Consider the following 13115-nt stretch of genomic DNA (forward strand, 5'->3'; position numbering starts at 1 on the left):
AAGTCATTTTTTCTTTTCTAGACATTCTGGAGCTAAAATATAGAAGCTGCTGAACAACCCTACCTTTATCCAGTACCAAACATTGAAACCCATAGCTAGCTTCATTTGGGAAGTGAGAAGCCTAACATGAAAAAATGTAACAAAACGATCTAGTGAAGGAGACAATATTTATTATAAACTCAGCAGTAAAATTCAGACTTCTCTGAGGTCACTTGGAAGAGGTCATAAGGCTCCATTGGTTCCAAAGAGTGGAACTATCAGTGGAACTGCGCTGGTCATAGAGTTACGCAGGGCTGTGTTTGGCAGAATTAGCACCTGAAATCTTCAACAGCAAGGACATGTTTTCCCCTTTCACATTGGCTCCTTACAACTCATTAAGCAAGTTTAAAGAAAACAAGAGTAATATATTTGTAACAGATTCTCTTTGTCCTCGTAATAGTTCTGGCATAGTTTCAGTACTGGATGCAAAACTCTCGCTCGCTTAAGTGAAAAAAGACTCTAAGTTGTGACCCGATGTTAAATTCTGAATTATGCTCCATCTTTTATCAGGCTTTCTAGATTAAACAAGATTATGACAGGAAAGCAGACATTGTAAGAATTCAGTAGGATTTCTAACTTGGGTAAAAAAGCAGATAGATTAGTTGCAATTGGCTTTCTCTCCTGTTGCTTTCTAAATTGTTCTTAAATCAAATACAGAACCTTGAAATCAGATTCTCCCCAAAATAAAAATTTCATCATTTTATTTAAGTGTGTGAATGCTTTGTAACACCTGAGCCACATGCTCAGAGCAGAATGCATCCCCAGTGCTTACTGATTAATGCCACAATTTGCCTGAATACTCCACTATTGACATTTTGAAGTGTGTTAGTATAATGCAGAGAAGCATAAGGGCTGCACTGGAACACAGAGCAAAGGTTCTATTTCCTTCCTATATATGTATCAGCCTCTTTTCTTCTCTTTCCACTACTAGCATATTACTATTATAGTTATTAATTCACAGATTTTCACCGTTTGTGTTGTTTGAATTAATGCTGAACTATTAGGCTCTGCTTTGCAGCTTTTTACTGACTGCATCTCCACTCTTTTGTTCAGCTGCAGACTGCTGAGAATGAGAAGGTGAGGTGGGAATTGGAGAAGACCCAGCTCCAGCAGAACATTGAGGAGAATAAGGAAAGGATGATGAAATTAGAGAGTTACTGGATTGAGGCACAAACCCTGTGTCACACGGTGAATGAGCACCTAAAGGAGACGCAAAGCCAGTATCAGGCTCTGGAGAAGAAATATAACAAGGCAAAGAAATTAATCAAGGATTTTCAGCAAAAGTAAGCAGTCTACACCAGGGTCAGCAAATGACTTAGTGGTCAGATAAGAAACATATATGTGATGTATTTTGAAATATGAAACTCACTATTAAACACCTGAAAGGTAAACACTATTTTTTCACCTTTTCTTAATGAAAAACATAAGCTCTTTATTATGGCAGAATGTTAGTAGTGCTCAAGTATTAATTTAGTATTACTGACAAAAAATACTATAACTAAAGACTTAGTCTGTAGTATTCCAGCTTGGAAAGTTACTAAATAACTCAATGATGTGATAGCAAGCGACAAAGAGTAATCATAATAAAGCATTTGATTGTCAAGGTTGCAGCAATTTATACTGGTATTGTGTCAGCTGGATTCACTCCTGCTATGTTCTCATGTAACATCAGGAAGAAAATTGTTCTGTTACATTTTACGTTTTATTTTTCTTCTCATAGATGCCAAGAATATTTGAGCTGAGTTGAGCTAACTGATGATTACCTGGCCCCTCTGTTTCATATGGTCCCCTCTCCCTGTTGGCTAGCAAGAGCAATAACATCTTATATTTCTATAACAGCTTACATTCCCCGCAGTTGTTGTTTTTTGGTGGTTTTTTTTTTGCAGGAGCGTTTCCATTTTCTGCTGAAATGTGCTCATTTAAAGAAGAAAACTCAAAACCATACAGCACTGTCAAGTGACAACTGGGAGTGCAGACTGGAATATACTGTCCCATTAAAAAGGGGTTTAAATAGTTAAAATGTCATCACACAGCTTGGAATTTTGTGACTGTTGCAGAACCATCTGGCATATTGTGTGCTTTCTGTCACAAACATCTTAGATTTTCAAAATAAAAAGAAATATGGAAAACAGCAAGAATGAGCTTGGATAGCCTTTCTGTTGTTATTCTGCTTTATATTAGTAAAAGGTCTAGTCAGTTGTTTTTAACTTTCTCAGACTCCTAAAATCCCCTACAGATCTCCTTAGAGCTTACTAAAAAACTAGATTTGTACCTGGAAACTTATGGATGTCCTTTCTGTGAAGAAACGCAGTCATACCCTAACAAAACAGGTTTTCTCCATTTCCTACAACAGAAAACAGCACAAACCTAGCTAGCAGTTTTCATTTGTAAATACAGATTATGAAAATAAGTTTGGTTTTTAACTGTTTTGATTATCAATTAGAACAACTGAGGTTTTTCTCCCCACAGAATTCCTCTTACCATTTTAATATCTTCACCTAGTGTATTCACTTCAACTAAGTAATTGTCCAGTTTTTTCCTAATAGCAGTTTCATACTCATTACTAGGTTAGTAATAAATTATTTGTTAAGGACAGATTTTTCTGATGCATAGCATAAGATACATCAGATCATTTTGTTTTCTGTTTGAATCTGATTGCTTTGATGACAGCAAATGTATCTTTTTTTTTTTCCCCCAAGAGAACTTGACTTCATCAAACGCCAGGAAGCTGAACGAAAGAAAATAGAAGATTTGGAGAAAGCACATCTTGCAGAGGTTCAAGGCTTACAAGCTCGTGTGAGTAGTATTTACTCTCATGTTTGAACAATGAGACAATTCTGTCTGATATTCCTGGGTCGTGCTGGAACCATCTCTAATGGATATGTGTGTGTGTGTGTTATGGGTAACATTGTGTTGTATTTCTTTCAGATACGAGACTTGGAATCAGAAGTTTTCAGGCTAATGAAGCAAAATGGGAGCCAGGTTAACAATAACAACAACATTTTTGAAAGGCAGACATCTTTTGGAGAAGTTTCTAGAGGAGATCCGGTGGAAAATCTGGATACTAAGCAAGTGTGCCTGGATGGCTTAAGTCAAGGTTTGTTTGAACCAAGCTGTAACTCTTATTAATACATATGTAAATAGCATGGTTACCATTTAGGATTTAGAAGAAACAAAAACGCAGGGATTTTTTCCAAAATTCATTATCTAGTGACATCTATAGCAGGATTATACCAAATCATGCCAATATAGTGTCCCAGAATAGCTGTACATTGCATATTCTTACAGAAATGGAAATGACTAAGTGCTAATAAAGCAAAGAGCATTATTTATTCCTTAAGGCTTCCAGTGGGATGCCATCAACATTTAGGTTTAGTTTGACACTTCCGTTATGTTAATAAAGTAGGAGAAAACTGGTTTTCTCCTGTGTTCCTGAATCTGACCTTAATTACTTAACCACCAAAGATCTCAAAAGAGCAAAGTTACCAGAATGAGAAAAACAATGTTGAATCCACCATTTTGAGCAGATCTCTGCAGGTTCTGATCTCACCTTGGTACAAACATCAGAAGAAACCATGTGGGTGGCACTCATCATTTCTCAGGATGGAGCCTTCTGTGAATAAAATGAAAATTATTTGGTAGTGCATAAACTATTAAATAATCTGAATAAGATTTAAAAGTCTTATTCAGCTATAGCACAGCCTGATTTACATATTAAGACTTGTAAGACTTCATTCTACATTACCAAAGAGCCAAAGCAGTTTGTTGCAGCAGTGAGATCTGGAGAGATGCTGTCAGTAGAGTGACTGTAATCTTTACTTGTATTGCATAGGAAAGATCGTTCCCGTGTTTCAGGCTGTGCCTGAAAATTGTGAGTAGCTCCTCACTTTGAAAGTATTTGCAGAATTGAAGCCAATTTTAGGTCCACAGCTATGAAATAAAATTGTTTGGAACAAGAGCAGTACTTACTGTCTGTTTAGTATCATCTCTGGAATCAGGTATCGGAGGTGTTGGGATTCTGACAAGGAACCACCAGACTCTATTCCTATACAGGTTTAATTTTAAATAAACAATAATATTACTTATTTCTCTGGTTAAAATAAAAAAGGCATTACATTAACAACAAAATTAATTTCTATCAAGCACAGAGGTGTTTTAATAAAATTGATGTTTTAGCAGTTATTTCATGTGTGGACCCAAACAATATCGCTCTGCAAACAAATGGATATGAATTACATTTTCAACAAAATATGTGTAAAAAAAAGAACTAGTCCTGCTGAAACAGTATTTAGGTGATCTGCAGACCTTGAGTTGATTTCCAAGAGCTCTTTCTTTCTAGCGAGTCTTTATTACACTAAAACCTCCTGAGTGGTCAGGATGACAAGAAAGTCTTTATTTCTGCCACAGAGAAACTCAGTAATTGTTACAAAATATTTAATATTCGGCAATGCTATTAACAAAAACTCTTTCATTAATTTGCATCAGGAGAGGAAAGTGTGTTTTCTTTACCTGACTCACAAAACCCATGTTTACACTTACCGTTGTAACAATGTCAACATACATCTATGGCTCAAGAGCTGAAAACCAGGAATTTCTACATGTAAAAAAAATAGAAATAATAATAAATTGTAACATTATTTCTCAAACTTTGGAAATTCTTTGTACAGCATTACATCTCTGCATGCTCCTACTTTCAAATTATATTTTTTAATTAATATATTTGCCTGAAAACTCTCATTTTCCAAGAGCTGCCATTTTTCATTGCAAAAATGTTCCCCTGGAGAAATGTTACCGGTGTTCAGTACTTCTGAGAGTTAGAGTAGATGATCTGTGAATTTAAATGCCCAAGTTTAACCACCTGAATACAAACACAAATCATTTGCTAGGAAAATAAACAATCAGCAGTGATTTTTTGAATGCAGAAAAAGCATAATTAGACCTTAGATTCCAGGCTGGATTTGTATTTTTAACATGAGAAAAAAGTAAGTTTTTAAAACAAAGAGATCCCTAAATATGCTGTAGCAGTATTTGACTTCCATATACCTTTCCCAGTAAATTCTCTGTCAGAGTCTCTGAAGTCTGTATCAGGCTGTAATGCAGTGTTTTGCAGACAAAGAGCCTGTGTCTCCATATCACCTTTGTGTGAGCCTTTTAAGAAGACAACTTACCATTGTCTTATAATACCAATGACTAACAGTTCGTGTGTTTACTGATCAACCCATGGATGTTTGCAGAGGTGCTATAAAGGGCAGGGGAGATGTCCATGATGTCTTTGGAGGGTGAGCAGAGTTCCTCGAGGTGCAATGTGTTGTGCACTCTGTGACATCCGCACAAGTGCTCCAGTCTCTTTACTGGCTTTTGTCTATCGAGTGTAACACACACTGCTTTATCAGGCCTTGGAATTAGGATTGTGGGGAGGGACTGCATGTACACAGCCCCATGCCCTAATTTTTGTTCTGAAGTTTGCATGTCTGTCTTCCCTCAAAAAAATCAGGTTATATAATAAACATGTATTTTAATTAAAATGATACCAGGTATGCTTTTTACTTCGGTGTGATCTGAGGTGTTTATTACATTCTTGCATGGTAATAAATTTTGGGAAGAAATAAAGGATATGGCTTGACAGTTGCTTATGTATGAGCATAGCTGTCCCTGATGCTGCAGGTGCTCCAGCCGTGTTTAGCATCGTGCCAGACTCTGTGACTCCTCAGGCTGTAATGTAACCTCATACTGAGTTTGAGGGGTTGCCAGTAACGTCAGTGGAAGTTAGAAAATCAAAACCATTGTGGCACACAGAGTTCTTCCTTTCCTTTTCTAGAGAATGCTAGAAGCTTAAGGATTGTGTTTCTTTTACAAATACATGATTTATTCTGAGATTCAAAAAAAATAAATGAAGTCATTGTAGTTTTCTGGTTTAGTGGTCATGAGCTGTGTCTGCAATAGAGAATCAAGCTATTTACTGGAAGAAGTCAGTGGTCTGAAATCTAAATAGCGCAGTGCTGATGCTGACTTTGACGGTATTTGCTCATCTCTGTGTAAATGCCTGTTCAGGCTGCTCTGATGGCTATACTTTCTGGGTGCCTCGGGAAACCCAGGGATGCATCAGTTCACAGAAGGAGATTTTAAAGTCTATCAGCCTGTGTAATGGAAAAACAGTAGGAGGACAGGTGAGCTGTTTCCTGCTCCACGATGGTACTGAAATAATTCAGATGGAAGCCCATTGGAGTCAAGTGGTTAAATGCCTGCTGAAAGGAAGTGTGATTATCTCATCTCTGAGAGCAAAATAAAACCTGTTAAGACTTTATGTGAGAGATTTGTAAGGCTTCCCAGTGGGTTGCAAGATTCCTAGGGAAACATGCAGGGTGCATGTTTGTGCTGGGAAGCAGTGAGGGCCAGCAGCTCTCTGCAAAAGAGGGAGCTGGGACTGAGGGTGACAACACGTGGCTTTTGAGGAGACCACCCAAAAGCAGCCCAGTCCCAGTGCACCCGAGCGCAGCAAGCAGGCCAGGTCCAATGGTGGAAACCAGGGTCAGCTGGGATCCAAGGCAAACTCGTGGTGAGGCAGCTCTGAGGGCAAGCAGGGAAGTCTGTCCATGGGCTGTGGCTCGAGTCCAGATCCACATGACCCAACAATGAGAGCCCAGTTTAAATGCAGCTGTGATGTGTGAAGGCAGGAAACCCCTGCTGATGCTGAGTGAGCTCCATTTTGCAACAGGTCAAACCATGGTCAGGTACTTGTAGCACAACAGAGAGCAACCACTGAGTGCAAGCAGCCCAGCTCAGGGGAGAAGGGAGCCCAGGTGGTATTTTGCTTTGACCACTTTTCTGAATAACCATTTGCAGTGCTGTGTCGGTAGTTTGCATAATTTCAGAAGTGAAAGGAAGGGATGTGTGGAAGTGTGTACATCTGAAAGAGTAAATACAAGCAGTTCAAGTCACAACAGCATGCAGTTATCCTATGGAGTACTTGCAGTAGAAGCATAATTACAAGTCAGATAATGCTAATGATTCTGTAGTGTCATATGAATGTAGAATTTAACTCATACACAAGGAAGAAAAGCAGAACATGGTACTGGAAGTCTTTGCAGTGCTTTAAGACAACAGAAATCTGCAAAAATAAAAATGGGCTTGAAGAAGTCTTACCCCTCAGTTATTTGCAGGCATACTAACTCAACCTGTGGCTGTGATATCGAGACAGTTTGAGCTGAACTGACAGATCATTGCTGCTGATACGGCAGACCCCACACCATCCATGCCTTTGTCCAGCCATCTGGGTCTGCTTCTTACATTTTCCTGTTTGAGTACTTACACACTTCTGTCTGTGCACACTGACTGACTGGAACAGTAGAAAATGACCAACAGGGGAAGAGGTCAGAGTGTCAGACTAAAACTGGATCGTGTCTGTTGGGTCAGTCATTTGAATCAGCAAACTGCAGTCCAAATCCTGGGGCACTCTGAGCCCGTGGTTTGTGACAGCAAGAGGAAGAGCAAGAGCTCTTCATTTGGGTGTGGAAAATCACTGAGTTGCTTCCACTCTTGGTGAAATGACATTTTCTGAGACTGAAGGTCAGGATGGTGTGGGAAAATTCCAGGTTTGCTCAAGTGGGTCAGTGTTTTTTCACTGACTTCAGTGAGGCTGAGATTACTCTGGTTGTATTTGTTTAAAGCAAAAATGCCTGTAAGATCGGCTTCTAATTAATTAGTGTGTTGTGAATGCAGTACTCCAGACAAGTAAGTTAAGGGATTCTGGTTTGATTTGTACTATGAGGATTAAAAGAAAAAAAGTGAAAACCATAAAGAATCTATTCCTTGTGTGCTGTAAACTGCAAAAACACCTTTTAAAATATGTTTTGTCTTACTCCAGCTTTGTACAATGCTAAACTTGTTGAAATACTCAGATTTCATGTGAGTGGATGATTGATGGCTAGGTAAAGTGAAGTTACATTAGCTCTGTTTGTAGAGACAAGCCATATACGAAGGGTTTGCTCACAAGAATTCGAAAATAGGGTGGCTTTGAATTTAGGCAAGTAAGGTGATTTCATTGTTCTATTTTTTATGTGAAATATTTCTCCAGTTTTCATGAATGGCATAACAGTATTTGGGCAGTAGATGAAAGGGGAAAGATCTGAAACCGCTTTCCCTTGAAAACCAAAGAAATAGGTTTTTGCAATTTTTCTAGCAGAAAGTTATACGTACAAAGGCAGCAGTGAGTAAGCATGAGAGTGACAGTGTCCAGCTCTTTGCTGATGATATATAAAAATACTGGAGCACTGGCATTTTGCTTGTTTTTTCCCCATTTCGTTCTGTTAACTATATATGGTAGAAAACAACATCCGTGCAAACCCCAGATGTTCAGAAAGTACAGAAGTTAAGAAGAGTGCATCTCCTGGCTTTCATCCAAAACTTCTGGTGACATTTTGTTGGATTTTGTTGTGATAATTACTGCTGCCTTACTGCATATCTCTCAGACAGTTTTTAAACGATTAGACCAGGATAATGACAGATCTAACAGTCCATGTCCACAGTACAGTAATTTTTCTAAGCAGGGAGAACCAGAGTCCCTTCCCTCCTGTACAGATGATGGCCTTGAACAGCAGTGATTTGGAATGCCTTTCATAAACCTTCTGGATGGATACTTTCATTTCATTTTCACTGTCATCATAAACTTTATGCAGCATCACTTACAGCTGGTTGCATTGCAAATTTTTTTCAGTACTTGCAGGTTCTTCCTTGCTAATGATTTTACCAAAACATGTTGCTGTTGGAAAGCTGAAACCAGACAACTGTAGTGGATGGTGATAATCACAGTAATGATCGTGTTCTCTAGACTCCTGCTTAAGGAAGGGGGCTTGGCAGAGTGTCTTCTGATGTCATCTGAGTGCAGGGAGGCAACTGAGTGCCCTGAGTGATCTGATTGAGCTCAGTGACCTATTTGTGTTAGGTCACTTAGATCAATCTGTTTGTATGAGGGACCACGATGGTTGGTGCTGACAGAGTTGTTTTGCTTAAGTTTACCAGGGTTTACATAAATTTTGAGAGTTTGAAGGAACTGCATGAATGAGAGAAGAATCTACAAGAGAAAATAAAAGGTTCTGAGGACAGTGTGGCAAGGGAGGAAGTAAGAAATGAGTGTCAGGTGCTAATGAAAAGATACTTTTACTTGCAGAAGGATTGGGGTGAACAATTGAGGTCATGTAGACCTTTAAACAGCAGACCTCAGAATCCAGTGGAGGATTGGACTTTCTCCCCTTCCTGAGGGGGACAGATTGATAGGGTAAGCAACCTGTTTCACTGTAGGTCCAAAGGAATGAATTTAACACACATTTTGTAATCCTGTGAAAGGCTGCCTGTAAATCAGTCTGATCACAAATGGTTATCTGATTATTTTGGTACTACCTGTGTCACTCTCTGTGTGCTACTGACTGCAGATACGCTTGTTCATCTTTTGCGTGTATTGGACAATGTTATTTCTGGGGACAGTAAGTACAGGAGAGAACAAGTCATGTTCTTTAAATCTGTAAGCCATTCCGATTGTGTTAAAAAGAAGAGCAGCCTGAGGACTGCTCTAGATATTTATTCTGTGATTTGAGGAATAGCAACAAAACTGGTGAAGTAATAAGGAAAATTCTCTGTAGGGCATCTGTGGAGAAAAATGGCCATCCAGTCCCTCCACCTCACGTGGCTTAAAAGGGCAGGATTGGGGATAAATGAATTAGTCCCCTGAGTTTAAATTGGTATCTTCATCCACATACTGGGAAATGTCCATCAAAGAGCAGTAAGATGAGGCTTCCTTTGCTTTATAGAGGAGAACTGCAGGCCACGCACATGCGAGTTCGTCTGTGGGAATCCAAGTGGACCTGCTTTCTGGGCTAGCACAGCTGGTTTTGTGTGGTCCTTCATATAACAGTGGGAATCATTTCTTGAATTTTTAAATATTTGCTGTTGGTCCTGCATTAGGAAAAAAGTTGTCAAAGACTCTTCTGTTAAATAGCTTCAAATCTTGTTTCCATACAGATTTCAATGAAGCAGTGCCAGAAACGGAGAGACTGGACTCCAAAGCTCTGAAGACTCGAGCTCAGCTTTCAGTGAAGAACAAGCGGCAGAGGCCTTCTAGAACGAGGCTGTATGATAGCATCAGTTCAACTGATGGAGAGGACAGCCTTGAACGAAAGGTGAGAAGGACTCTACCTGCTCTTTCAGGCTTCCTATGGAGTGCTAGATTGCCCCTGTAAGTCATTTCATCCTCTGTCTTTGTCCTTTCATTGTAGCACAGGCAATATTTAATTCCTCTGTGGCCAGTACGGTCTGAATGTCCTTGAGTGATGTGTGAGTCTGGTCTCCTTTGAGTTAGCACACCTGGTTTTTGGGTTTTGTTGTGTTGGTTTCTTCAACAGGAATCCTGGGCTTTCTGATTCATGTGTGCTTTATAATACAGAGTGAGTCTTTTCATGTATGGAGGAGGTGAAAGGAACTTGAATCTTGCATTTCTCTACTTGTTAATTTGTTAACACTTTGCTTGCTGTTTTGTCCTATTCTGACTTCTGTCTGAAAGCAAATACCAATAAACAACAGTGTGTGGTATCGAAAGGTAACAACATGAATTGCTAAAGCGTTTCGTACAAATAGAAGGCTAAATAATGAATAAAATAATTGCATGTTCAAAGTAAACCTTGCTCTGATTGGTTGCTAAATGGTATAACCTGCTTTATAATCTCTTATACCAACAGCCATCAAACAGTTACAGTAGTCCCATGCACATTTCAAAATCACCACTGCCCTTATGTATGAGAGCATCCTCACCAGCATCAGATTCTGGTGCTTCCTCCCTCTCCCCCGTGGCTAGCAGTGCAACAATCTCACTTGACAACCTAACTGAAAACCAAGAAGAAGGACAGCACCACAAAGGAGGTGCTCTTTCCCCACATGCTCGGGGGGACACTCCACTTTCCTCTCCTTCAATATCTGGGCACAGCTCTGAAGCATCTCCTTTGCATCACCCACCTGGCAGGAATATTATGCAGGAAAAAGGTATTACTGTTTTTTACAATAAATTGATGCATCATTTTGCTCCAATCTACTTTATGAACTTTTGTTGTGTGGTAGGACCTTAGCAAATAGAGGGCCATCATCTTGTAACTTCTGTTGCCTATCTGGAGGTCAGAAAATTACAAATGACCTTGTATGATGGTAAAAGAAGAGAACAAAGTTTAAAATGGGATCGGGAACTGCTTCCTTCCTCTTTTGTTTTGTTTTGTTTTGTCTTTGTTAGAAATTGCTGAAAAAGCTAGGGGGAAGTTGCCTTTAAGAAAATCTCATATTTCATTTAAAAAATAACCCAAACCAACACAATTATTGGACCTTGGAACCTTTCTGTATTATAAACATGCTTAACACAGTGTACTTAGCTCGAATTACGTGATTTTGGCACTACTAGGTGATTTTTTTGAAGGGTGGGGAAAGGAGTGTAAAGCAAGAATAACAGATTGTGGCTCTTAATTGCTGAGAGGCAGCGTAGTCTGAGATCAAACAAGAGGTTAATGTCTGGAGACTTTTTGTTCACAGAAAAAAATACGAAGTAATTTGTTGGGGGAGCTTGGCCGCATTGTTATTTATTTAATTCAGCTTAAGATGCATAAAACATCATGCAATCGTAGCCAGCTCAGGTGCACGTCTCAGACACTGTTTATTAGAGGCATTAACAATAAGATACAGCACAGAATACTGAGCCCTCCTTTTCAGATGCCTTCTGAAGTGAAAAATAGCGTTTTACACAGCTTCAGCATTCTTAGCTATGCACCTTGTATTCTCAAACTGTCACATACGTTAAAATATGTGATAAAAATTGTTTATGAGTGAGGACTGTGGGAATACCTCTGGATAGGTTCATAACAGACTTTGCCTTACTTAAATTAACTGAAAAGAACAATTTATTGAGGATTTTTGTTTGTCTGTGTGTCTGAAAAGACTTGCCATTGATTTACAACTTTTTTTTCTTCACCTTCATACATGGCTTTCACACAGATTCTTAAAGTACAGATTAATCAAGTTTTTTGAATTTGGGGTAGGTTAATACAGGCTAGTCCATGGTTTCTGAAATTGCTACTCTAACTGTACTCAACTGTATAATTCTTAATGAATCAAAGTTAAAGTCAGTATTTGAGTTTTGCAAGTAAAAATAAGGGTGTGAACATAAGAATGTGACTTTCCAAACGTCAACTTGAGTGTATGATTGGTTTATCAGTGGAGTTGTAAATCCTCCATTTCCAACTGGTGTATGAAAAATATCTTGATAACAATTTAGTGGAGCCCAGCCTTGTAGTGTAAGGAATAGCGTATTATAGTCCACCCACTGTATAACTCTTTCCATTTTAGGTTTGAAAAATAATCTCTGTCTAAATATCACTTCATGCTTTCCCCACTGTGACTGTTAAGTAAACAGCCAGTGCTTTTGGGTGTATCAGATTCTGATGAGTACATGAAAATTAACCAGACCAATTTAGTTTCTAAAGGAAAATTTGCATTCAGTATGCCCTACAAAAAGAAATATCCTACAAGCAGTTGTGTGGCAACAAGTGTTGTAGCGATGCGGTTTTAATTGATTATTAATTTGGCTGTCAATCTCATAACAGGTCAGAAAATAAAAAGGGCTATTGTGTTTGTTCTGCGTGTTCAGGAAGGGATTTTTTTGACATGGAAAGAGAGAATATCTGTGGACATGTGTGTGTCCACTGATTAATCTCTCATTAGCAAAAGTGAGTGTTAGCGAGCTCACACTTCTCTGTTGTATTTTTCTTATGAAATCCTGCAGTGTTGTAGGAAGAGCTGAAGTGGCATGTGATAAGTTTCATTCCAAAATGATGAGGAATTTTGCTTATTTGTCTTTTAAGCACAACTTTTTCATGTATGTGTGTAATTATTTTCTTCAGTTCTGCCTCTTTGGTGCAGCAGCACCTTTGTCAAGGCAGCTGAGGTGACCCCTATGGGCAATGCTGTGCTGATCTGAGGCTGACTGCAACTCTTGTGACACTGGGGTAGAAAGTTATGTCTAGTCTCCTTTCGCATCCATGAGCCACAGA

The 13115-nt window shown here is 39.0% G+C and overlaps 1 protein-coding gene across 4 annotated transcripts in view; it reads left to right on the forward strand.

The window, feature by feature from the left end:
• PPP1R9A (protein phosphatase 1 regulatory subunit 9A) overlaps positions 1-13115 on the forward strand; it is a 138058-nt gene that overhangs the window by 107944 nt on the left and 16999 nt on the right. For 2 of the 4 annotated variants that reach the window (XM_061468506.1, XM_061468507.1), the window contains exons 9-13: positions 1093-1322; positions 2739-2835; positions 2968-3136; positions 10054-10211; positions 10767-11067. In XM_061468506.1, coding sequence (XP_061324490.1) covers positions 1093-1322; positions 2739-2835; positions 2968-3136; positions 10054-10211; positions 10767-11067 — 955 coding nt within the window. The remainder of the gene's footprint in view (positions 1-1092; positions 1323-2738; positions 2836-2967; positions 3137-10053; positions 10212-10766; positions 11068-13115) is intronic. The other 2 variants (XM_061468508.1, XM_061468509.1) reach the window with 1 other exon arrangement.

Source organism: Pezoporus flaviventris, unplaced genomic scaffold, assembly GCF_033815535.1.
Source record: "Pezoporus flaviventris isolate CSIRO_AGI_PZ_B2104156 unplaced genomic scaffold, CSIRO_AGI_Pfla_v1 ptg000047l, whole genome shotgun sequence".
Taxonomy (NCBI): Eukaryota; Metazoa; Chordata; class Aves; order Psittaciformes; family Psittacidae; genus Pezoporus; species Pezoporus flaviventris.